The sequence below is a fragment of the Sander lucioperca genome, chromosome 3 (genome assembly GCF_008315115.2).
Source record: "Sander lucioperca isolate FBNREF2018 chromosome 3, SLUC_FBN_1.2, whole genome shotgun sequence".
Lineage (NCBI taxonomy): Eukaryota > Metazoa > Chordata > Actinopteri > Perciformes > Percidae > Sander > Sander lucioperca.
This window is the reverse complement of record NC_050175.1, coordinates 7,334,695-7,360,842: the sequence shown is the minus strand read 5'-3', so window position 1 is coordinate 7,360,842 and position 26,148 is coordinate 7,334,695. Positions and strand designations below refer to the sequence as shown.

General features: G+C 41.9%; 1 protein-coding gene across 7 annotated transcripts in view; it reads right to left on the bottom strand.

Moving 5' to 3' along the window:
• Positions 1–26,148, bottom strand: part of LOC116067206 (C-myc promoter-binding protein-like) — an 86,938-nt gene that overhangs the window by 9,668 nt on the left and 51,122 nt on the right. For 2 of the 7 annotated variants that reach the window (XM_031323559.2, XM_035999217.1), the window contains exons 13-29: positions 25,667–25,812; positions 24,848–24,886; positions 20,025–20,158; positions 18,328–18,460; positions 17,677–17,883; positions 16,823–16,951; positions 13,981–14,122; positions 11,712–11,828; positions 11,334–11,426; positions 9,684–9,803; positions 9,248–9,397; positions 5,239–6,443; positions 4,273–4,489; positions 3,731–3,834; positions 2,764–2,939; positions 2,256–2,423; positions 1,161–1,341 (exon numbers count right to left, since the gene is read on the bottom strand). In XM_031323559.2, the coding sequence (XP_031179419.1) occupies positions 1,161–1,341; positions 2,256–2,423; positions 2,764–2,939; positions 3,731–3,834; positions 4,273–4,489; positions 5,239–6,443; positions 9,248–9,397; positions 9,684–9,803; positions 11,334–11,426; positions 11,712–11,828; positions 13,981–14,122; positions 16,823–16,951; positions 17,677–17,883; positions 18,328–18,460; positions 20,025–20,158; positions 24,848–24,886; positions 25,667–25,812 (3,461 nt within the window). The remainder of the gene's footprint in view (positions 1–1,160; positions 1,342–2,255; positions 2,424–2,763; positions 2,940–3,730; positions 3,835–4,272; positions 4,490–5,238; positions 6,444–9,247; positions 9,398–9,683; positions 9,804–11,333; positions 11,427–11,711; positions 11,829–13,980; positions 14,123–16,822; positions 16,952–17,676; positions 17,884–18,327; positions 18,461–20,024; positions 20,159–24,847; positions 24,887–25,666; positions 25,813–26,148) is intronic. The other 5 variants (XM_035999214.1, XM_035999213.1, XM_035999216.1 and 2 more) reach the window with 5 other exon arrangements.

The window sequence follows — 26,148 nt, the reverse complement described above, 5'->3', positions numbered from 1 at the left end:
TTTTTACATCTGTTATTATAATAATGTCATTATAAATTGGTTATGTACTCCATAGTGTACTGAGACACTGATGATGCAAACGTAACATAAACATAAAACCAAAACAAGTATTTTATTTAAGCCAGGGGGAACTGCAGGGCCCGGTAATAATTCTCTGTGGGTTTGTTACTATGAGCCACACCTTTTACATTACACACTCATTTGATCCATTATTAACATACAAATATTGATTATTGCAGCTTTAAATGTTGCAAACACGAAGAGAACGTCCAGCAAGTTAAGATTGTCGTTGACATGTAGATTCTTTTCAGAGCTGAATCTTTAAACGTCTCTGCATTCATTTCAAAGTCCACACGGGTCTTTGGCTTCTTCTTCTGGATTTAGTTTGCATTTATATATCTGCTTACCAAAACATTGAGACAACTGGCCGTTTATTGTACAGCAGATTGTATGGCTAGTTTTGCATTTTGTCTTAAGAATCTGCTGACGAACCTAAATATTGTCTTAGGCTTAACATAAAGTTTGTCAAGCCTAAACCTTTATAAGAAGGTAGTATTGAATGATTCAAATACGCTAACCCGGATTCTCCACTGGGCGCGTCTGCGGCGCGGTTTTGTTCCGTCCTCTGCCATGTGCCGTACCACACCGGGAGCGTCTCAGAAGCGGAGTGTCTTGCCTGCCCGACTCGCAGATTTTATTGTCTCTACAAATACTTGAAAGAACAATCACGTGTTTATTGCGCTAGTATCTACCTTCCACTCCAAGCACTCCTGCAGTTGAACTCCATGCCTTCTCTTTTCTGGTGTTGTCCTCATAAAAAGGATTTGTGATGTCTATTGTGTTCTTCCACCTCCAGGATAGGTCTCTTATCGTCCGTGGTGTTGTAGAGGAGATTAAAACTATATTGAGGGGGGTCTTTTGGTAAATTGACTGGATGCTCTCGCTGTTTCACTTCCGTCCTGGCTGTCCGAATGCCCCGCGGCTTGCGTAATACACCTGACACAAACGCTTCTTGGACGCACTGGGACGCGGCTGGTGGAATATCAAGCATTGACTTGATGGCCGCGATTACTCGGGGGGTCGTGGCGCCTCCAGAACGCAGCGCAGACGCGCTGGGTGGAAAATAGGGGTAGCACTGTGATATTTGTGTTGAGACATACCGTGGTCTCATTGAGACGGCTGGGCAGGCTGCCTGATGTTGGCACACAGCGGTTGAGTCGGGATGCTTCGTCCAGAGGACCAAAGGCGCTGACGCTGCGGGCCATGGGCGCTCCGGGGTCCAGCGCCCCCTTCCTGTGCTCCGAGGGGATGTTGATACCTTGAGCTCTGGTTGATCGAGCCCTGTGAAGACGTAGCGAGGACAGTCAGCTTGTAACACAAACACACAACTCACAGTCGCAACATTTACATTTTTTTTTTTTTTTTAGTTAAAGGTGTTTTTAGTCTGCAATACAGTGAATCAAGGTGTGGTTTAGTTTTACTTTTACATACAGAACACATAACAGACAAAACACACAATAATCACTTAGTAATTATATTATAATCAACAAATCACAATAATATTCAGACACAAACAAAATACAGTAAATCACAATATTATTCTGCTGCCTAATGTCTTGGCATCAGGGTATCATGCACTCTGTTCACACACACACACACACACACACACACACACACACACACACACACACACACACACATACACACATACACACACACACACACACACACACACAGCTTTGTAAGGACCAGGTGCTGCAGATCATCTCACATCACTCTTTTAAAATGCAGATCCAAAAGCATTGTGTAATCAGACAAACTGGAAACTGAATAAAAAATGAGCTGGGAAAAGATACTGCTCCAGTTTCAGTCAATTAACAATCTTGCTCGTCTTATAGCATTTCAATATGGTTTTTCTCTAATAAACGGACCCAAACGGAATCTGCCGATTTTTGATACAGTTTCCAGAATGAAAATCTGCTGAATTTATCGGACTAATTTTCTGCTTGGGGTAAAGATGCGTTTACATTCTGAGTTTTTTTTTTTTTTTTTTTATTTAAATTTAATATGCGGAAAATCTGCTAATATTTTTTATGATTGAATCACCCTCTTTCCCTGATTGAACTATAATGTATTAAATAGTACAAACCAAACAGAAAAACAATTCATTTTAAGATCAGCATTTAAAAAAAAAAAAAAAAAAAAAAAAAAAAGATAGAAAAGAATGCAGTGTAACACTGAGTGACGGTGAGTACCATTCACTCCCTGAGCACTCCTGGACAGCAGTCACAGGGGAGGGAGGGAAGACAGCTGTTGCAGGACAGGGGGTGGACAAGGTGGACGTCCCCGTGTCCAAACCTGTGGAGGCAGAGTATGACGAGGTCATCGCCTCGTCCACCGACGGGCTGCCTTTCAGGAAAAGCCTGTGGAGAGGAGAAGAGGGAAAGTCAAGTCCGCTGTTTATTTTCTGCAAGGTAATTTATGTAATGAGATAATTATCAAACTGCAGGGTTCAGAAATTAATAAGGAGACACATGCATATTATTGAGATTTAAAGCCTATTTTTTACAGACCAGGACAACCTATTTTCTCAGTCAACTTTTTACTATGAGGTATACAAACACACTAATATCTATCATCTCAGAGATTTCTGTTTTTGTCTGTGGTCTTTTTACTGGTTAAAAGCCAGTTGTGCACCAATCAGAGTTTGTGCAACATTTTAAAAAAAAATCAGGGGATAGTTTAAAAAATGAAATGGCCTACCTGCCGGGTCCTCGCATGTCCCTGATCTCCACGTTGAGGAAGGGCAGGAAGGGGTTTCCACAGAATGGGCAGGTGGTGTTCAGGTTGGAGTCGTCTGCTGTCCAGCCAGCCATGATCTCCTCATCGTACACGAGGCAGTCGCACGTCTTACAGCGAGAGCAGCTGGAGATCAGCAGCTGGAAACACGCACACACACGCACACACACACACACACACACACACACACACACACACACACACACACACACACACACACACACACACACAAGCTTACAGAGGTGATCAAGATTTTAAATAACATCTAGTTAAACCACTAATGATCAATTATATATTTTTATTTGTATTGCCTGTAAAGCAACTTTAAAAGCTGTTACAGTTGTTTTTACTTTATTAGTACAATGTTATGTCACAGACTGAATAAATACGTCTTGCTGCATGCCCTCAGGTTCATTATACTGTGAGTTTGAACTGCTGTAGCCAGTGTATACCAATGTAATGGAATATTCTGCTGAGGCAGGGTCTTTATGATAAGCTTGCAAAGCAGTTTACCATTCCTGAAAGTTATTAAAAAAAAACACTTTCTAAAACTATTAATACAGAGTAAATACCATCAAAGAATTCTTTCCTGCCAGCATTCACACAGTAACAAATAAGTGCAGAGAAAAGCCTTAGTTGCAAAATGCTCACTTTCTGAAAATCGGCTGCAAGGACACTAAAAAAAACTCCAGAAAATGAGAATTCACAACATTATACTATATTACTATTATACTAGATATACTATATCTTTCGCAAAAATCCAGAGTAAATGCAGGAAAACACACTTTAATCCAAGCTTTCCATAAAGATATTTGTACGTTAAAATATTTTGTCCAAACCATTATTTCTGCTTTCCTGACTTTAACAGTATTTAACTACTGTGACCCAACTGCTGAATTCTACTTTTCTCCTTTCCACCATGTAGTTTTACCTCCATGGCGTAATTGTTGAAGATGCTGGTGTTGCTGGTGTAGCGCGAAGAGCCGAGGTCCGACTTGTCTGGCAGAGGGAAGCCGGGAGGCGAGAGGACACATCCTGCAGGAGTATGAAGGATGATCAGAATATGTGACGATACATAACGAGTCAACACATATTTCACATTTCACCATCATCTGTGACGACGTAACCAACATTTTTTCATCCCACTTCTTCTGTTGACGTGTCTACTGCAAATTGTTTTGGGGAAAGTGGGAAATATGTCTTGTGCTTTTTTGCCTTTTAATTAAATGTTACATATAGCCTGTTTTACATTTTCTGTGTCTCATTTTCATTAAGCATGAGGCAAATATGTTGATGAAGAATGAATATTGAATCGAGAGGGACAACATTGAAAAAATCAAACATTTTGTTTGGACAAACAGAGTAAACCATTGTTTTGGCATTTGATCATATTAGAAACTAACAAGAAAAGCTGTTTATATAATGATCCTTCAGCTCTATCGGTGAAGTGAGAATTTGTGGCCATTTTGTTACCAGGGAGCAGAGATGTAGGCCTCCCAAGGCTGGAGCCTGCAGAGGGGCTGCCCAGTCTGCTGCGTCTGGGGCTCCTGCGGGGCCCCGCAGGGCCATCCCTCTGTGGAGAGATCACGGAGCCCTCTGACTGCCCACAGTCCTCCTCATCCAGCAGGGAGGAGCAGTCTGGATCTCCAACACCGAGGGAGGACACACTCACACGGTCACTGTGACCGTCCTGGATGAACAGAGGAGAGCCGGGCAGGTTAGTGTCATCACAGACAGCACAGATGTCTAATCTGAAAACTATAACACACTCACAGCAACAGTAGATACAGTTAGTTAGTTAATTAATAACTAAGACCTGAAGCCCAAATAAAATATTTAATATATTTTATTATATAATATAATATAATAAATAATATATATATATATATTTAACAAATAAGACATTTTGTGCATGCACTTTCGCTCAACACACAAATCATTAAAATCTAGAAATATTATATACAAACACTAGAAAGGACCACCAACCAACAAACCGCCCTGCGGATTAAGGAAACATGACTGTTAATTCACACACAGTCATGTTGCCACATCTCCAAACTAAATTTTAGTTAAGATAGTTTATCACAGATAGTTGGTCAATCGAGGCTTTTATACACCATCCACAGGGAGAATAGTGTCACTGACACGCAAAAAGCCACAAGATGGCAGCAGCACTCCCACTTTAGGCTCATCTTGGACTACTGCTTACAGTATATGAGAGCTTAATACTGAATGCCACAGAAACAGATACAGTGCTAAAATACAATCCCAACAGTGTTATATAGGTTTATCTCGAGCTCTCGAGTCTTCTGTATGATATCAAATAAATCAGCAGAGACTAAAACCTGCATGTGTTGGGCAATTAATCGCTTTTAAAATCAATCTCTATTTCCAAACATTTCCACACAACAAGTCAACGTTGACAACAAGACTCTGTACCTTAGTCGGTGTGGTGTATGTGGCGAGACGGGAGTACCAGCGGCTTGCCTTCTCTGCCACGCCCTTCCCAGCAGAGAACACGCTGGTCTTGAATACATCAAGCGTTGGTGTGAGCAGAGTGTCCAGAGCGAAAGAGGACGAGGACGGCGAAGGGGACGCCAGGCTCATCCTGTCTGTCCTATCCCTGTAGGGGCTGGGTCGAGGGCTGGCGCTGGGGGTGGTACTTGAGCTGCGACAGGAAGGCGACGACAATAGACGCTGGCGTGCGACGGGCTGAGAGGGAGAGGGCGGGTGGAAGGTGCGGGAGCGGGGTACTCCGGCGGTCCTGAGGGGGGAGCTGTAGGGCAGGCTGGCTCTGCGGGGGGCAGAGAGCGAGGAGGGGTGGAGGAGGAGGGGGCTGGCCGGGTCCTGCAGGTCCAGACTGGGTGCACGGCTGCTCAGCGGGCTGCCCATGTGGTTCATGTAGAGCTCGATCTCTCTAGCTAGGTCTCTACGGGCGCTCGGCGTGCTGTCCTCGTCCCCGTCTGGGTACTGGTCCTCAGTCTGCTGCTCGGATTGTGACTCTGCTGCCAGCAGGGATAGAGGGTCGTAGCCCGTCTGTATATCTGTGCGCTTCACAGCTCCTCTGGACGTCACCGTGCTCATGCCACTGTAGCTGACGCTGCGCTTGACAGGTTTCTTATTATATTTGTTGGATTTGTGGGAGCTGAAGCCAGCCCCTGTGGCAGGCTTGTCTAAATCTATGTCCTCCAAATCAAAAATGGCCTCTGTATTACTTCTGTCCTCATCACTGGAGTCCTGTCCCTCCGTCTCCTCTTCATCTTCCTCCTCCCTGTGGTCGCGACTTCTGGCAGCACCTGCCCCCTCTAACCCACCCAGAGCCAGCGAACGAGGCCTCCTACTCTTACTGAAGTTGGCACAAGAGAGAATTTTGACATCCGCGCCTAGGTGTCCCGCAATCTTATCTGGGTCGGTTTCGCCCTGGCTCATACCCAGGCCAAGGACAGTGGTGCCACTGCCGCTGCTGCCCACCGTGTCGCCGCTCAGCCGGCGGGCCTTCACGCCCTGCCAGTCCAGAGCCGAGCCGCTGCTGGCGCTGCCCACCACCTCCTCCAGAGCACTCTTATGTCTCCTGAGCAAACTGTTGGCATGGACCTCACCAATCTCCTCCAGGGAGGAAGTGAAGAGGAGACCTGCAACGTGCCCTGAGAGAGAGGGAGGGGAAGAAGTGACGTGAGTAAGCAACAGAGTTACAAAGCTGGAGGAGTTATTTCGGGTTCCAGAAGTAAAGGTCCTGTTAATTTTCTGCATAGACAATGTCAGTTGACGGACTGTTGGCGGGCACTTCAAGGCTTGGATGGGCGTGAAACTCTCCTGATAAGTCAAAGGCACAAATCTGTGTACTTATGTAAACTAAGACCAAGGAACATTTCAGTAAAGCTGCAGACACAGTGACCAGACGGCCGACCGTTGGCAGAAAAGGTAGTTGGACTGATCAGTCTCCCCGAGTTGGTCAAAAAAGTGCCTCGGAACACAGCAAAGCAACGAGACGTAATACGTCTCCATAACAGCAGGCGGCGCTAATCTGTATTGTCGCCCAAAAATGAAAACCGGCAGCTGATTGGACGAACACGTCACGTGGGTCTGGTTTCTCCGGAAATTCAAAGACAGACTGTCATGGCAGCTTGTTCAGAATACGATCTCATATTGTACTTAAACATTTTAAGCCTGACAAAGGTCAGTTTAAAAGATTTTGAGAGACTCTCATCACTGACCTCGCCAGACTGTCCAACGGCCGATTATCGGCTTGGTGTGTCAGCGCCTTAAGAAACACCAAAGAATTCCTAATATGGGAAGAAGTTCCACTCTCTCGATACTTCCGGCTTCTGAACTGGTTGCAGTTCCACCAGAGTTCCATATAGGGGGCGCTCACAGGCCAGTGCAGAATGAATGGGACTCTATGGAGCTATACCCCTCAAAATCCACTTTTCTCAGGATATAATTTTTTGTCTAGTAATTTGAATGTTGCATTTGAAAGGGGAGGCTAAGAAAATACACACTGCTGCGTGTTAGATTTTTTTAAAGTGGCTTTTTTGTTCTAAAAAGCCTTAAAATGTCAATGACGTCATACACATATACGGCCAGAGATAGTGCTTTACGGCAAGCTCTGAGCCACTTCCTTTTTTCTCTCGAGGCATCGACAACACAGCTGACAGGTTATGCTCTCCCTGTCAGTACACGGGCTAGAAAGAGGTTTGCTAATGTTTTAAAGACCACGCTGAAATATTCACTCTGACATTCTGGTTCTGCTTCGGATGCCGTCAAACGGGATCTCCGATCGTAATCAGTCCTTCACTGACCAATCAGCATTCATTAGCAGAATGCTAGTGTGTTATGGGCAACAACGACTCAACCTGTAACAAATCGAAAGGACATAAGTACTCGTTCATTCAACTTTTGACCTATAATCCATGTTGAACTTGCAAAAACTACAATCAAATCTGAGATTTCTCAACGACAATCAGGCGAAAGAGACAAATTTAGCCGTCTAGCTCCATAGAGTTCCATTCATTTTGCACTGGACCGTGATCACCCCCAGTGGAACTCTGGTGGAACTGCAACCAAAGTAGGTACAATGGGGCTGAATAGGGAGTGGAACGGCTTTCCGTAGACGGGCTTTGGAAACACCTACAACACTGCAGGGTTTCCCGCAGCACTTTGCAGGTCGGGCGGCCCGCCTAAGCTGGGGAACCCCACCGCCTTAACTAGGTCGTCAAAAAAAAAAAATCTCGGACAATAGCGCGGACGCACTTCACACCGCGCGCGGGCACGCGCGCCACATGGCCGAAATGAGAGAAAGAAAAAGAGACGTGGTCCGTCGCTGTCTGGAGGATAACTAGCCAGTTGATATTGCGCGTGTGTCCGTGAGAACAATCGCTAATTCACCGTCGCGTGTGCGTCGGAGTTTGTCAACAAATGTGCGGCAGCCGGGGCATGCCCGGGCAGAGACGGGGTGAGTGGACTTACTGGAGTGTTGGCATACGGTGGGCAGAGAACATTTATATATGTTACTCTGTCCTGTTCTTCACATCAGTGAGGCTTTCTTCTCTTGTTTCCACGAAGTGAATACATGACGAAGTGACTGGAAATATCATCACCTCTCGCGCGTGGATTCTCAATGTCCCGGCTGCTGCCCGGTCTTTGAGACACAGCTGTTGTCTGTTTTTTTATTTTTTTTATCACTACACGCGGTTCACAACACACGGTTAGTTAGCGTAGTTACACACAGTGAAATTACGTTTCCTGTTTTTATTTCACACATACTACCTGCTGGAGTGTGTGAAGCTATGGGCTGAGCTCTGTTATCTCAGAGCTGTTTTGGAGAAGAGTTGTCGGGCAAAGTGGAAGAGTGCGTGTCGCGGAGGATAATGGGAGCAATGCCAGTAAAACTGTTATAGCATAAAATAGCGCAAATAGTTTAATGAGCTTAAAATTGCACATTTCAACTGTTATTTTGAAAAGCTGGTTATTTATTAATTATTTAAATTAAATATTTAGTGTAGTGTAGCGATGTATTAATTATATATTAAAATGTGATATTTAGTGTAGTGTGTACTACACTAACCAGCCTCATATACACCCTGCACTGTGCTCAAAATTGGGTTGCATGGGCTGCAAAGAGTATACTTTGTAGAGATAAGATAATCCTATTCAGCAGTGGAAATCTTACCACTTTTCAAATTCTGAAAAAGAGCAAAGTGTTCTTAATATACTACAGATCTGATTCCTTCCTCTGGCTTCTTCTCCATAGCAACAGCAGCTGAGGCTCATGGGTAATGAAATAATTAAAACCGATGCCCATGACAGAGATCTACAGTATCGTCAAGTTATTTGAGAATATCATTAAAAGAAAACTTTGAAGGGGGGATTTAATGTGAAGAAAAACCATTTACCAGCAATTCCACCCACTTTGCAAAACTATTAAATCTACTTAAGTTCTCTCCTTCACCTGCGCTGGCGGAGCTCTTGGGTTTACAGGATGGATCGTCATATGGACAGCTGCTGCGAACAATACCGCGGGGTTTGAAGGAGGAATGGATCTCCATGTCCAGCTGAGGGAGGCAGTCTTTACTCCCCTTGGCACTCTCTGTCTCTGACACTGCAAACACAGAAATTACCATTTTAAATCAACTTTTATTTTAATTTTTTTTTAACCAAGTGCACAGCTTGAAACACGGCACTGTTCTTTAAAAATAAATCCACTGAAAGACAAGACACGACCACAATGCTTTGATGTCGAAAAAACCAAAAAGAATGAATCATCTCTGGAGGAGAACAATCAAGGCAAGGGAAGGGGAAATCCTGTGTGGCTGCCAACTTATAATTTTTTAGAATGTACAGTAGACAGAAATATCAGGTGATATGAGATCCGACAGACTACTGACAGGAGCTGCAGTCGCTCTCCTTCTTGTCATCTTTGTCAGGGGCGGCGTCCTGAGCACTGGGGTCTCCTCTCCGAACCTCCTCTTTGGACAGCGAGTTATAACCCAAATCTGACTGATCCCCTTGAGAACAGAGAGAACAGAGAGAAAAACACATACATTAGATACGAAGGACACAATAGTCTCCGATATTAAACCACAAGATCACAGAAATATGCAACACAACGCATGGAAAACCTATGCAGAGGAACACATTTTTCCAAGACGGCAACTTCTCTCAAAATAGCTGCACTTTTAACAACACTGTATGTGACACCTCTCCTATTACTGATTCAGGTTTGAGGGCCCTTTGTGCTCACAGTATCTACTGAAAACTACCAAAACTGAAAGCTTTTTGATGTTTTTGAAAATGTGAAAAAGGGAGAAGTAAATAAAACATACACTAGAGAAAATAGGGCTGGGTATCGCCAATGATTTCCTGAATCGATTCCGATTCACAAGGTCCCAAGTCGATTACATTTCAGATTCGATTCAATATTAGTTAGGTTAGGGAAATTTCAGATACAATACCACTTTTGCTTGGATATTAAAGAGATTCTCAGAGAACTTCTGCTGTAAATTGTACAAGCAAGAAGCAACCCGCAGATATCTTTTATAATGCACTAGGTTAATGTTTGCATCAAGAATTGTTCTTCATCCACCAAATCCATGGTGAAAAGGCATATATTAAAAGATTGATTTCGGGATTTTATCAGATCACTCAAACAAAGATCGATTTTAATTGGAGAATTGATTATTTTAACCCAGCCCTAAGTGAAAAGGCTAGTGAAGCTTCCCTTTCATCTCCCCATTTCTGGGAGGCACATCACTGTTTTAGAGAAGCGAGAGGAAAAAGCAGTTAAGATATGTTGGATAAAAAGAATCCTCCTCAGGGCATGCAGAGATCTACAGTTACTGTAAAGAAAACTAACTGCAGTTTCACAGCTGCTAATGAATTTAACTGTTAAGACTTGACGTTCGTGGGGGGAAAAAAACCTGCTGTCACTCCAGGCCGACTCTTCCATCTCTCTAAAACATCCCTGTGTCTCCAGGCAACCAGCTGTCTGATGATTTGTTCTCCTCTTTCATCTTTGCCATGATACCTTCATCTCTAAATAAAGCATGAGGCTGCACAGCTCGGCTTTAAAACAGTATGGAGCGACTCGCAACTGATAGCGAGAGACAAAACTCATTTCAGGACTGTAATAATCAATGATCTGCACGTCGCGGTCCTTCCCTCCTGCTGAGCTGTGAGCTGTGGTTCCCTCTCAGTCTTTCTGGCGACGTCTCCTGCCGAGGTGCCATCTCCATGATTCAAATTTTTTCCCGTAATCAAAAAGAATGGGCCTCTGGGTAATTACTCGCCATAATTGACAATGACAAGCGAGGAGTCGGGAGAAAAAAGAGAGAGATGAGGAAGAGAAGAGCAGCAGACTGTGATGTGCCGGATAGAGAGATGACACAGAGGAGGACAGAAAGAGGAGGCGAGAGACCACAGAGGCAGAAAAGAAAAGAGTGACGATGAATGGGCTGAAGAAGACAGAAAATAAAAACGCTGCAGCTCAGGTGAGATGAGACAGAGAGACAGACATGCAGACTGACAGAGAGGATTACCTGGGTGGAGGGTGGCTTCTCTGAGCTCAGAGCCCCCCCAGTGTGAGTGGGCCACCGGGGCCCTGGCGCCCACGCTGCCGCCCTCGCGGCCGACTGCATGCAAGGGCAACACAGGCAGGGGCCAGAGTGAAGGGCAGGGTTAAGGGACAGAGCACAGCAGAAACCACAGCCGCAAAACCAGGGAGAGACATGGATGGACAACAGGGACGGAAGGAAGGTGGAAAAACAGGCAGCAGAGGGAAGGAGGATGGTCAGTGAGTGGGACAAATGAAGGAAGGAGGATTAAAAAAAAATGTCACTGCGAGAGAAGAAAAAGATGTAGAACAAGGTGGCTGCATGTGAAAGATTGGAGTCGAGCAGCAGCCATGTTGAGTGTACCTGTGCTAGATCTATCGTCAGTGGGGTCTACTTTGGCGTAGGGGCCCTGCTCGGCCAGGTTAGTGTCGGCAGAGCTATCCAGGCTGCCGTGACTCAGAGCGTCCAGGTCACTGCCATCTGCCCAAAGACAACAAGCCGTTAAAAAGGAAGCCAGGCGCCATTTTTGCTCCACAACTGTTCTTTTTTTTTTTTTTATCGTTTTAAATATATAATTTCTTTTTTAGGTGTTGATAAGCAGATGACAAGAACTGTCCCATTGAGTCTGCGTTTTGCGGGGTTTTTAATGTCATGAAGAAACAGAAATGCGATGGTGTCTTGCTTCTGTAATTTGATATGAATCCAGATTGGAGCATCATGAAAGAAATAACTGTTGAAAAGCTTAAAAGCCCTTCATACATAATGTTGAGATGTGACGAATGTCTTCAAAATACATCATTTTTCATATAAATACATTTCAGCTACCAGGGTAAATGATTTACTTCATTTAATTATTTACTTATTTACAGGTCCTATAGTTTCCTAACATTTTCTCGAAAGCAACTGATGTGCAACTGTAAATACTTAGAAACATTTAAATGTAAATTGGTACTACTGTAAGTATAGGGAAAACAAAGTCAACTGTTACACTGCGACTAACTCCGACCATAAACTAGAGTCTTTCAGTCAGTGCACAGCAGGTGAGATGAACATGCACAAATGTGAAACTTGTCTACAAGAAAGCATAATAATCATTTAATATATATGGAGAATTAAGTTACAAATAATACATGAATATTTACTTGGGTTTGAAAAGGTGTTTTTTAACTCAAGATTTTAAGGAAATCCCTCTCACAACTCAACACAATTAACTCAAATAACTGATGCACAGCATTACATCTATTTCCCCTACAACACACCAAATTACATAGTTATTTTCAGGAAACGTCTTAGGAAGTTATTAGAAAATTACAGGAAATGTAAAGTGAGAGATTGCCAGTTGTTTTCACCCCATGTGTCAATATAAAAGCATATTATGTATGATGTGTGGGGGAGCGGATTGAGAGAGTGGCTTGTGTCTCTTAGTGGTGTGTTTGGATGAGTGTGTTTCACAGGAACCTTTGTCTCACTCAAACTGAGGAGCGTTTAAGAACACAATGCTTACAACTGGTAACAAGGAGTATTTTTTTTAAAAAGCAGGGATTAGCAGGGACTGGGATTAGCATGCACCAGAGTGTCCAGGTGTTCACTGGCATGCAGGGGAGTTAAATCACACGTGTTGACATAGTTTATCCTCTGAACTCTGCTGATCATTTATTACGACTGACAAATTAGAATTTTAGATCTATCTTTTGAGATAGATGTGATGTATTTCAGATTGTAGTATGATCCCCATGTATTGTTTTGGATCTTTAATTTGTTCTGCACGTCTTGGATCATCATCCATTTCGATTATATTGGATTATTGAGTATCATTAGACACCAGCCTGATTTATTTAAATCACGCACATTTTTTTCGTGTGTAACATTACTCAGAATCTTTCACTCACTAGTTTGTTCAAGTTATGTTTGTAATGTAATTGTTAGTTGTTGTTTTTTTACCTACACCATCAATGCAAAGTTTTAAGGTGTTTCCATATTTATTGCCAACAATGAATGATGCCATTCAAACTCAAAACTGTCTTCATATACAAGGTTTTTATCGGAGTTCAAACCTTTCTGAGCTACAAAAAATTTAAAAAAATTAAAATGTAAGTAATTATGGCTATAATGACAAATCTTGGCATTTGATAGCAGGTAGTCTACATGTTTGGCTGGAAAAAATAAATAAACTGAGAACAAACTACAATCTGGACTGAAATATTCAGCTATTTTTATGTTCTAAAAAAACAAACTAAACTAAGAATGTAGATAGGCAGTGTGAACGTTAACAAACCAAATACATCAATGCAATTAAGTAAAAGAAGAGTGAGTGAGTGAGTAAATGATATCTACAGTCCTTTTATTGTACTATCAACTGATTCTGGTCTGTCAGTGTTCAGAGTTGCTCTGGGTTTGAATCAATTTTTTACTGAGGGTATGTTAAAGCTAAAGCAAAGTGTTACATTTCTCTTTAACGCTGGTTTTGACCACAAAAAATTAAACTGTGTGCATTAAATAACGCAAACGGAAAAAAACTACTCCGATTTGGATATTTGTGAAGTTTGCAGGATCACTGCAGGTCTGTGCACAACAGTTCAGTGAGACAGCAACAAGGTTCCTTTTTCTCAGACATGCAGAGCGTTACAGTTACCTGACAGAGGGCTCTGTGTGAGGGGAGCGTGTCGCCGTAGCACCTGTTTGAACTGCGCCACGCCCAGGACGACATTTCTCAGCTTCATCCACAGGAAGTAACCTCCTCTGGTGCTGGAGGGCCACGTGCTCTCCAACACCGCCTGGACACGAGGAGGAGAGAGACAGCAGAGGTGGAGGAGGGGAAATATCACAAGTAGGAACTAGATATAAAAGATCATTTAAAAGTCTCTGATCAGATTTTTTTGTAGCTGTGTGGGAGTCAATTCATTTTTAATTCAAATTATTAAGTATATGGATCTTTTTTTTCTGTTTCAAATACCTTCCACCATGAAATGTTCTTATATTCATCTACTAAATATATCACTGAACATGAAGGGTCTGAATACTGTGAGAATATTATGTGAAGTGCAGCTCCACCTTCATTCATTCACTTTCAACATTTTTAAGTGAGTGAACTAAAACCGACCCAATCCCTGTTCCATATAAAAAGTAATGTTGAATTTTTCATCAAAGGCATTCACTGCAGCCGTGTTTGCTCCACAGTCACTCTCGACATCAGAAAAGGAAAGGAAAGGCACTTCAGGTGTTGGTGGCCAAGTCACGTTTGACAGTCTCTGTCTGCTCCTAAAATACACTTCAGAAGCCCCCTGAGAGAAAACATGATTGCTATGCCACTGAGCAGAACTCGGTTCATTACGCCGGCTGCTCCTGTGCCAAGACTCTCAGGATTTGGGTCAGGTGAAATGAGGCTGCCCTAAGACAACTAAAGCACAGCGATCTGGCCACAGTCACACTTTAGTGTTTGAGAGAGGACTGTAAGTGCAGTGAGAGTTAGATAAGAAGGTTAAGATCACTCTCATATTTGTCCGTTAAATATGAAGCTACAGCCAGCAGGTGGTTAGCTTAGCTAAGCATAAAGACTGGAAACAGCGGGAAACAGCTAGTCTGGCTCTATGCAAAACTAACAAAATCGATGTTGTTTCATCTACACAAAAACAAAGACATCTTCTCATTTTTTATCTGCATGCTTTTCTCTTTTTATTCATATTTGTATGACCATTGTTGGAGGAAACCTGAGAGCTGACCTAGGAAATAAGAGACTTAACAGTACTGTTTTGGAAATTAACTTGAACTGAATCATGCTATCACGCTGTGCTTCGCCTGCAGTGCTGTTCTGCAGGGAACATGTATATTTAAACTGCAGACACAGATCACTACAGCAAACAGGGATGACTTTGGCGTGAAGATCCTTTTGCAGAGGAGCGTCAAGGTTATTTCAGCTCCACTTCCTTAAATACGGTTTTTATGTTCTATACTTTAACTTTAACAATTTAGTTTAATGGAGCTACTGATTTTTTCTGATTTAGCTATTTCTTCCTTACCTATATCAGTTTTACTTTAGAAACCTGTCTTAAAGATAACACCAAAAATATCCAGTCTCATTATGTGTGCAACTGAAGGCCATCTGGGTTTAATGAATAGATATGTGAATATACACAAAGAAAACCTCTTCCCTCCTCCTTCTCTTCCTTGGACTTTAAAGATCTAAAGAAGCATGAAGGGGGAGGACTGTCTGATGCAACAGCTATAGTGGACACCGTTTGTGTCAGTATCATGAATCGGCCACCTTGTGCCTCCAAGCCTTCTATTTCTAAGATGAAATAAGATCCTCTGAGGCGTCAAAACACACAACGGGGTAACCTTTACTGAAGCCCCATCTCCTGACAGCCTGCTCCCACATCAGCCAATTTACTTTTTTTGCTACCTGGGTTGCCAGATCAGGGACAGGTTGCGATGATAACAGAGCCACGATTCATCCTCCTGACACCTGGGAATGATCGCACATGACGGCGTACAACCGTGGGGGGAGGAATGCAAATGTCACCAATGTTTCTTTTTATCTGCGAGCCGAGCGTCTGCAGAGACGTTACCGTGATGAAGCACCGAGCAGAGAGGAATGAAATGTGATGGAGCAACTGAGCACAGCGGTGTAATAATTTAGATGCAATAATTTATGCGAGTGATGTGAATCATGAATAAACAATCGACATCTAGGCTGCAATCAGTCTGCTCTATGATATATCATGCTGTTTTCTGAGGTCTTTCACTTATTGAGAAACTGCATTTGATCACTGTTTTTAGAGGTCATTTTACTTGACGGTTCCGATTTACTTGACAGTTATGTCATGTCATTTATAACACGGCAATACTTTTTTTTAGAATATCCCAAAAGTAACTTATATTTCTCTGCACCTTAATATCGACTTAATCAAACTTTGACTTATTTATTTTATCACATCTGATATGAAAACTAGACATACGTTCTGATGTACTCATGATATTGTTTTCATATATAGCCTGTCACAATAATACAATTTGTACAGTAGCCAATTCACCTTATTCACCCTTCACACTTATTGTGTTGTATTGCTCTGACTAAGTCTGCATCTTCATCCATCACAGCTGATGGCAAAGGGACTAAGTATCCCACTGGACAGGGTTCCCAGAGACTTGTTTGACATTCGGCTGTCCTGGGTGTGTTCACACGTGAGTCAAACGTGCAACAGAATCAGCAGAATATTCGGAACACACCCACATCTGGAACACCACACCCAGGGCGACAGTACAGCACTTGGGAGTCCCAGTGCTAATATATTTATATTTGCGCCAATGTGAGACGCTGTACTGGGTAGGCATTGGTGAGTTTCCCCCCGTTAAATCCAAGGCCACTTTTTTTTGTAAATAAGCTGCTTTTACTGGCAGATTTAGATAACATCACTTTACCAAACATTCAGGACCATTTCTGGCTTCATTATGATTAATAGAAGCATGTACTGTACCTTGTTGTAGTAGCCATAGGTGATGGCATTGGGGTGGACTCCGGCCTTCTTCATCTCAAAGAGGACCCTTACTGCCAGGACGGGTTGGCCATACTGTCCACACAGCTGCATCAGCACCCGGTAGCAGACCTGTACAGTAATTGTACACAGAGTCCAAAATACATTTTTTGGTCCATCTGTCAATAACTGGTAAACTGAAAAAAATTTACCGGACAAAATATTTTTCAACTGGCCATAAAACACAAGCACAAGATAAAAAATTAACACAAACAAACAAGCAGGTCATATTTGTCGAGTACCTACAGCAAAGGCTGCAGCTCATTGTGCTGGTTTTGCTGTCATAAAAAAGCCAATCTCTCCTCACCACTTTATCTGTGAAGCGCCGCTTCTCTGTAAATGTTGTCTTAGTTGTACTTCCAACGCACTTTACATTATTCCTTTTGGGTTAATCTAGTCCGGCAATGTGCCGCCACTTACTTGCAGACTCTCCTCTGTGGTACACGGCTCGATAAAGTAAGCGCAATCGTAGCGGTGGACAGTGAGGGTCACTCAAAGCACTGTGATACAATTGACAGCCATGCATTGTATGCCGCCTCCAGAACAAAACGTGGTCAATCAACTGATGTGTTGTAATGATGAGAATTTGGGGTTTGTAGTGAAGAAGGCCTAGGTAACCTCATGACCTCATTTATTTTATTCAACAATGTAATTTCCAATTCTAATTTTGGACCCTGTAATTTGTAAATGGACTTTAGTGTGGAACAATAGCTCAATTCAAACAATTGGCTGATCTAAATAAAAAAGAACAACATTGTTATAATTGTAAAAACAATCTATGGGAATGGCTAATGTACCTCGTCTGGGGGCTGCAGTTTCTTTGCCTGCATCTTCCTGAGGACGTCGTAGGCGGTGCGAAGCGCCCGCACCTTGGAGTGACACACCTTCACGTATGCTGGCAGACAGATGAACCACAGGCCGTAGCAGTGACGGAGCAGGCACTTGGACCACAGCTGGGGGATGGATGAGTACTTCTTAGCTATCTTCTGGGCTGTTTTGATCTCCTGGGGATGAAAAGGAGGGTGAGGAAAAGAAGTTCTTTAATGCACCAGTCAGGCTCAATGATAGGTGGGATTTCCCGTTAGAGATAATGTTTGTGTGACAGTTAAATCTCAGACTGAAATCTAATCTTTTAGATTAGAAGTTGAGCCCATCACCACTTGACACAGTGAATCATATCCATTTTTGACAGGTTGATAAGGGCAGTCCTTTATGTATGCTGATTGTTAATTGTAAAACTGAGTAATTTTCTTGGCTCATTTATTTTGAGAGTCATTTTTCTGGGAAGATCATCTGAATTTTGGAGATTGTATTTTTTTTTAGGCTGCAAGTTTGGCAATTTAGAAAAATAGCAGCTCTTATTTTAGGTAACTCTAGAGAAGAGCATCAGCTCAATACCTAAATCAATAAATCATTGTGTGACATTAGTGATTTACTGCTGTACTGACCTGCTTGGTGCGTCTAAACATGGGGGCAGGGCTGGTGGGACAGCTGTGCCTGGCAGCGAGGCGGGAGGAGGGGGTCCGCAGGCCGTCCACAGGGTCAAACAGGTCAAGACTTAACACTGGGAAACCATCGTACCTGATGAAGAACATACATACGTACATTAGTGACAGCAGGCACACGTTTTCTCCCAGAGTGTCTGCATAGAAAACACGTACATTTTGGCAATATCTAACATAAAACGAATCCTTCCAAGGTTATAGTGTCCATAAAAAACACGACTGCAGAATACAAATAGCACATATTCAGATCCACGCAGTCCAGCGGCAGTGTTCAGTCTTTGGTCCCAGTAAGGAAGCTGGACTCCTGCTGGCCCTCAATCAGCTAATCAATTAACCAACTTTCAACTCAATGTGTTATTCAGATTTTTTTTGTTTTCCTCCTGCTGTATGGCGTTGCAAATTCCACATTCTGATTGAAAAGCTTCAGCAATGTTGAGCGATTAGGCACTGACTTGGCTCATGATTCATGTTACTGATCGTTACAATAACTTACTGCAAAATGTTACAAAAGCATAAAAATGTTATCAAAACATAAGAAATGGCCAAGAATAAAACACGAAAGTTAAAAAAAAAAACAAATGGTGGAAGACGTATTCAGATGTACTTAAATAAAAGTAACAATACTACAGTGTTGAAATACTGCATTCAAACTCTAAAGTAAAAGTAATAAATTATTAGCATCAAAATATACTACAAAAAAGTGGTCATTATTCAGAATGCCACATCTTAGAATCATATATATATATATATATATATATATATATATATATATACATACAGTGCTGCTCATAAGTATTCATACCCATGCTAAAGTTGACTAAAAAGAGGAATGAAAAAATCATCTTTTGGAAATTGATCTTAATGCCTTAATTAAAGAAATGAGGAAAAATCCAACCTTTTAAGGACACCAATTTTTTTTGTGAATGAATAATGTATCATATATAAATAAATGTTCTTCCTTAAAATACAGGGGCCATAATTATACATACCCCTATGTTAAATTCCCATAGAGGAAGGCAGATTTTTATTTTTAAAGTCCAGTTATTTCATGGATCCAGGATACTATGCATCCTGATAAAGTTCCCTTGGCCTTTGGAATTAAAATAGCCCCACATCATCACATACCCTTCACCATACCTAGAGATTGGCATGGTTTTATTTCAGTTAGCGTAATAGCTAACTGAGATAAGATCCATATCAATGCAAATCAAACCAGCTATTTACAATACATTATTCATTCACAAAAAAAATTGGTGTCTTTAAAAGGTCGGATTTTTCCTAATTTATTTAATTAAGGCATTAAGATTAATTTCCAAAAGATGATTTTTTTATTCCTCTTTTTAGTCAACTTGAGCATGGGTATGAATACTTATGAGCAGCACTGTATATACACACTTCATTTTAGTTTATTTACATTTTGTATTAATAATCTGAATCTGCAACGTTAACTAAATCTATCACATAAATGTATTGAACTAAAAAGTACAATATTTGCCTCCAAAATGTAGTGGAGTAGAAGTACAAAGTAGCAAAAAATGGAAATACGCAAGTAACATTTAAGTACCTTAATATCCACTGAAAAAAGGAACATGTAGTCTCCCATTTGAGATGAAATTGGGTTCCATAAGTAGAGTTATTACCTGTAGCAGAGTGGATATTCCTCCCCCTCAGGCAGAGGAGGCAGCTCTGGAGGTGTGATGAAGACTGTGTGCTCACTGCGCTGAGATTCATCAATCTCTATCAGCCTGGCCTCCTCCGGCCTGTCACTGTCCACCTGCAGAACAGAGCACACAGACATGAACAGAGATGTTTGGGTGGTGGTACCGTGACCCTTCATTTACCCCTGCTGATGGAAATAGGGAGTAACTTAACATTATGCCCTGTAATAAATATGTCAGTGTTTGCATAGAGAGGTTTGGGCCTAACACTGGCTGATTCACCTCCAGGAGGATCATTTTAAAACAGCTTTGTAGCTGTCGCCCTGATAACAGGATTCCTACAGAACGTGTGTCTGGGAGAGCAGAGGGAGGATGGCAGGTGACCTAGATTTCCCAAGTGAGCAGGCTTCCCTTTTTCTTTCTTTTCTCTTGTTTTTTATACTCCCTCTACCTCTCTGCAGCCCACCACTGTCAACACACACACACAAAGCTGAAACTAGCCTGTATAATTCAGTTCTCCGGCTTCCTCCATCTGTCGTCCACATTGTAATATTTTGTTCAATGCCAAGTCAAATTATACAAATTACATATATTACAGTTTCAAAACAGAGTGTTTTCCATCACTGTCAAATATAAATCCAAGCAGGAAGGCAGCACACACTGTAAAGTAACATTACATGGCACATACAATGTTTATTGCAGCAGATTGTGCCTTCCTATGCAACCTTCCACTATGTATATCCCTGTTTACAGATACAGTTTGACACCTTCGCTGCCCTGCTCCACAGGGAGCTCCGTGCACCGGCGCCAGGAGGAAAGCCAAACACCGTTTATCTTAATACATTGCCCACACTGCCATGAAACAGAGCTGGCTTCTATCTCCTTAAGTAATGTACTTTTGAGGAACATTTTCTGCTACTTTCTACTTCTACTCCACTACAATTCACAGGCAATAATTGTATTTGTTATTTCACTACATTTATTCAATCACTTAATTTACAGATTCATCACCTATATACCTATACTGACATTCTACATTAGCATACATTCAAATGTAAAGGCTCTTATATGAGTAAAGTCCCCAGCAGTCAGTCATGTGTGTTGGATACACGGCAAGTACGAGCCCGCAATCAACCCAGTGTGAACATTACATTACTGTAAAGCTGAGTTTCTACCAGCACGTCTCTCATCCAGAAGATAGGTTATTGCTGCTTAATGGTGAGTAAAAGTGCACAGGTTTTATTAAAAAGGGTGCCAGAAAAAAAACACATCTACGTGACAAAATGAAATGCAGTGAGCGCAATGGATGACATCTATAATGTGATCGCGTGTAGCTCTAAGGCCTGTCACTAAGCACTTCTCAATTTATGATGCTTCCCTCCGAGACCCTTCATTTTTTATATCCTCAGAAAACTGGAAGTCTTATCTGTCAGCTCTGCTGTAGTAAAATATGTGCAGTAACTCCAAATGTCAGCGATGATTTTATTCATGGTCGGATGGAAGGGAAGTAAAGCACTTGCTGAAAGTTCATAATTCAGTCTTGTTGGTCTGATAATGACTCAAGTTTGATAATAACCTCAGTCAAAGCTGTAAAGTGTGGGAGACTTTCTCTCTGTAATTTTGAATGGGGGTAGTGCATTTAGGCTGCGGCGGTGGGGGCGGCAGACGGGGAGCCGAAAAAACCCGCAGCAGCCTGCTGCAAAAGGTTGAAACAGATTTAACTTTTGGAGAAATGCAAGCCAATGTCACCCTGGCCTGGGGTGGCCATCATGTAACTGGCGATCGGCTTGGCAGTCTGTTTTTTTGAGGCGGTGTGAGAGTCCCGTACAGTAAACAGGAAACATCACTGTCTCCAGCACTGCCACAAGAAAAAAACTATGAGGGTAAACACAAGCACTTAACTGCCCAGGAGTTTGTGTAACAGCAGACTGTTCCCTACAACAACAAAGCACAAAGCACAGTCCCTCCGTCTCTTTTCTTTCTCTGTGAAGTGAAGCTGCCTTCATGTGCGGTCGGAAATCGAGATCTACAAATGATCTGACGGAAAACAACAATTGTGAAACATAAAGTCTACTTGTGCTACATTGGGGTGGTGAAAGAACACAACAGGACGTCACAAAATTGGGCCATTTAAGCGGCGGTCACCGGATGGTTTTTCCTGGTCTGAATGGTCCCATATGAAGTGTCTGTTTTTAGGCTAAGAAGAACTATTTCATTATTTCTCTTGTCTTTTCTGTGCTCTCTTGTTCCCTTCTCATAATGTCAAATAAACTATCTAAATAATTCCAATGCAGACATGATCACTGAGAGTTCTGCAGCCCCCCCTCACACTCACAAATGTCATTTATACCTGTGGATATTTAAGCAAGGAGTTTTATTTTATTTATTTATTTATTTTTGCTCCACAAAGACAACTGTGATGATGAAGAAGCAATCTGTCTGATAAGCAGGCCTGCTGTCGGTACAGACATCAGGGGAAAAAAAAAAAAAAAACACAGACAGCTGAGACGGGAACGTCTTGTTTATGTCACACAAAGAACATTCAGTTCATCTGGATCAGACGGGGAGCTTTCCAAGAGGCTGAGTGCACGAGACAGAGCTACCCAGTGGCTGCTGAATGACTGCAGATTAAGTTTAAGGGTAGTTAATACAGAAGCAACTGATTTCATCTATACCTTCAAGTTATCCACACTTCTCCCTAATATATTAAGCCAAACCATCTACAGTACTGCCATGTTTTAGGAAATAGTTTCACAAAATCCACCAACCAACACCTTTAATGCTCCAGAAAGTCACTGTTCCCAGCCAAGGAATAGTCTAGGACACAACCTCCCCCATGAATCCAGGACTTGACGTTTTACAGATTTTGTTACTTGTGCACAGTGTCAGGCTAGCTGTTTCCCTGTTTCCAGTCTTTATGCTAAGCTAAGTTAGCCGGCCAGCTACGTATTTACCCTAGAGACATGAAAATGATGTTGATCTTTTCATCTAACTCTCAACTCTCATCCAACTCTTCCCAAAATGTCAAACTACTCCTTTAAATGTACACTCCCTGACTCTGATATGGCATCAAATAGAGGTCAAATGTAGGTATACCTATAATGTATATGTTAAATACATTTAAAAATAAATAGTTATTCCTTTTTAATTTTACAGTTTGCATTTCTACAGCTTTAAATGTATGTAATTGTATTTCATTTGCGTGATTAATCTGACTTTTGTCTTGTTCCGCTGCTGGATTGAATTTGTTTTGTTGCAGCAATGAGCTGCTTTTCCTCAGGGGTCAATACGCTTTAACCTTAACCTAACCCTTTCTGTATGTGACTGCTGTGTGTGGGTTTATGTGTAGCAGAGTGTGCCGTGGGTGTGTGTGGGGGGGCTACAGCTAGGGCTGCAAGATTATGGCCAAAATGATAATCACGATTATTTTGATCAATATTGAGATCACGATTAATTATCACGATTATTTGTTGATTTTAACCAAAACAAATTGTATTGTCACATAGGCTAATTATAACTGCTTTTCACATCCATACTGTGCTACATTCCTGCCAATACATCCATATTGTGCTACATTCCTCCTTTGTTGAAGGATACTATAAAGGAGTATGCCATTGCAGCTGTTGTGCGACCGCTTTCCAAACTAAGCTGTGCGGTGCAGGGAACAACTCTGATTGGCTCATGGAGGCACGTGATCAGAGAGTGGTTTACAGAGCTTTGGGGAAAAAAATGGAATGAAGCATTTTAAATATCGCTCGATCACGTGAATTTGATCATGGGAAGCCAAAATCATGATCGTGATAAAAATTTGATTAATTGTGCAGCCCTAGCTACAGTGCAAAAAGACAGTCGGAGGATTTAATCGCCCGTGGAGCTGACACACAGCGAGGACGAGGAGACACTGGCAGGATACTGGCCTCTTGATTCGCTTCCACTATGTCTCAATTTCAGCCAGAACACACACACACACACACACACACACACCCCACACACACACACACACACACACACACGCACACACACAAGTAAACCAAGGACAGCCAAGTCTATTTCAGGGTCTATTATAAATGTCACCTGCAAGAACCAGTGACCCACAGACTTGATTGGGGAATCGAGAGACTGCGTGGACTTTAAGACTGCAAACACAAAATGTAACCTTCAGCATACACTCAGTCTGATAGAGGAACACTACCCTGAGCACATGGGGTCACACTACGCAAAATGCTGCCAGTGGAGCACAGGCGATTCACTGACAGCCTCTCCAAGGGTCTTCATATTGTCACACTGAAGGAAATGAACAGAGGGGATGCAGAAAAAAAAAAAAAAACACTTCAAGCTCAGTTAGCACTTCAGAAACTACTGAAGCTTTAAAAGCTCTAACTCTCTCGAGTCATGAAAAATTTAGGGCAGAAAACTGTGCACATGGATTTTCAGTGAAACTGTACTTTCGCTGTCTCAGGACAAATCGCTGTTGCGGCAAATTTGATGTAGACGAAAAATATATTCCAATATTTATTACATTTGGAAAGATTCTAAGAATGTAATATAGTTTGGATCATAAGGAACTCATTTGTATCAAACACTGGTGAAAAATTACATTAAAGCTCACTCTAAAGCTGCAGGGGTTGAGGGTTGTCTAAAGGCATGCTACTTGCTTCAAGGAGTCTAGGAGACTGTACAAACTATTTGGATCTCAAGTAATCTAGTTGTTTGCTGGGACCATGCAACATGCACAAATCCCCCATCTGAAAACAAAATCTACCCACGACAGGTGAGAATCAAAAACTAAATAACAATAGACTTACCTTGCCTCCTTTATCTGCACTCCGCTCTGAACTGTAGAGCTGCTCGCAAACAGAGGCAGAAAGGGAGAAAGAAAGAAAAACACAAGAAATTGGAAAAGGAGCAGTTTGGCTAAACACAGGTGAAGTTACACAGAAGAGTGTCAACTACTAATACTACAATACGTGGAGCACAAAGAGGCCTGGAGAGAAAGTAGAACCACTCCAAAAGACAGAAGACGGAGATGAGTGTAAAATTAAAGAGGAAAACGAGAAAGCCTTTTTTTGTAAATTTTTGCAAAATTCCACTGCATCTAAATGAACACATACATATATGGTATAGACTTAGATTTTCGACTTTATTGTCCCCAACCATACCTAGAGATTGGCATGGTTTTATGTTGGTTAGCCTAATAGCTGGTTTGATTTGCATTGAGAGATGATCTTATGGAAAGTACCCCATGCCAATCTCTAGGTATGGTGAAGGGTATGTGATGATGTGGGGGTATTTTAATTCCAAAGGCCAAGGGAACTTTATCAGGATGCATAGTATCCTGGATCCATGAAATAACTGGTCTTTAAAAATAACAGTCTGCCTGCCTCTATGGGAATTTAACATAGGGGTGTACTTACTGTTGTTGCCAGCGGTTTAGACATTAATGGCTGTGTGTTGAGTTATTTTGAGGGGACAGCACATTTGCACTGTTATACAAGCTGTACACTTAATACTTTACATTGTAGCAAAGTATCATTTCTTCAGCGTTGTCCCATTAAAAGATATAATGAAATATTTAAAGTGAGATACTGTATGTGTGTATACTACTGTATAACTACGATGCTTACTTTGTCCACACAGTCGTCGAAGAACGCCAGACTGGCATCTTTGTCGCTGACGAAGGAGCATTCCTCAATAAAGCGGATGAACATCTGGGTTTTGGTCATCAGCGAGTAGAACTTCTGATGTGAGCGGTCGCGGCTCTTCAAGAACCCTGGAGGACATAAATGTTTAGGTTAGCTTCTAAAAATGATAGTAATATTACTACGCAGACTTATTCTCTTGACTAATGTGAGGAATGATTTTACAGATAATTTAAGATATAACGGCAGCTTTATTTTCATAGCTCAACTCATTTCATCTACTGAAAGGAGGTAACATATCACAAGAGCAATTACGAGCAATACGTGATTGTGTGGTTAAGAAAGCCATTAGAAGGATCTATCTCTTCCATTTGTCTTGTTTTGGATAATGCAAGCCAACAGATTGTTATTAGTCTAATGGCCAATTTGGGATGTACGACAACATGGTGAATAGCTTCTGTAATAGA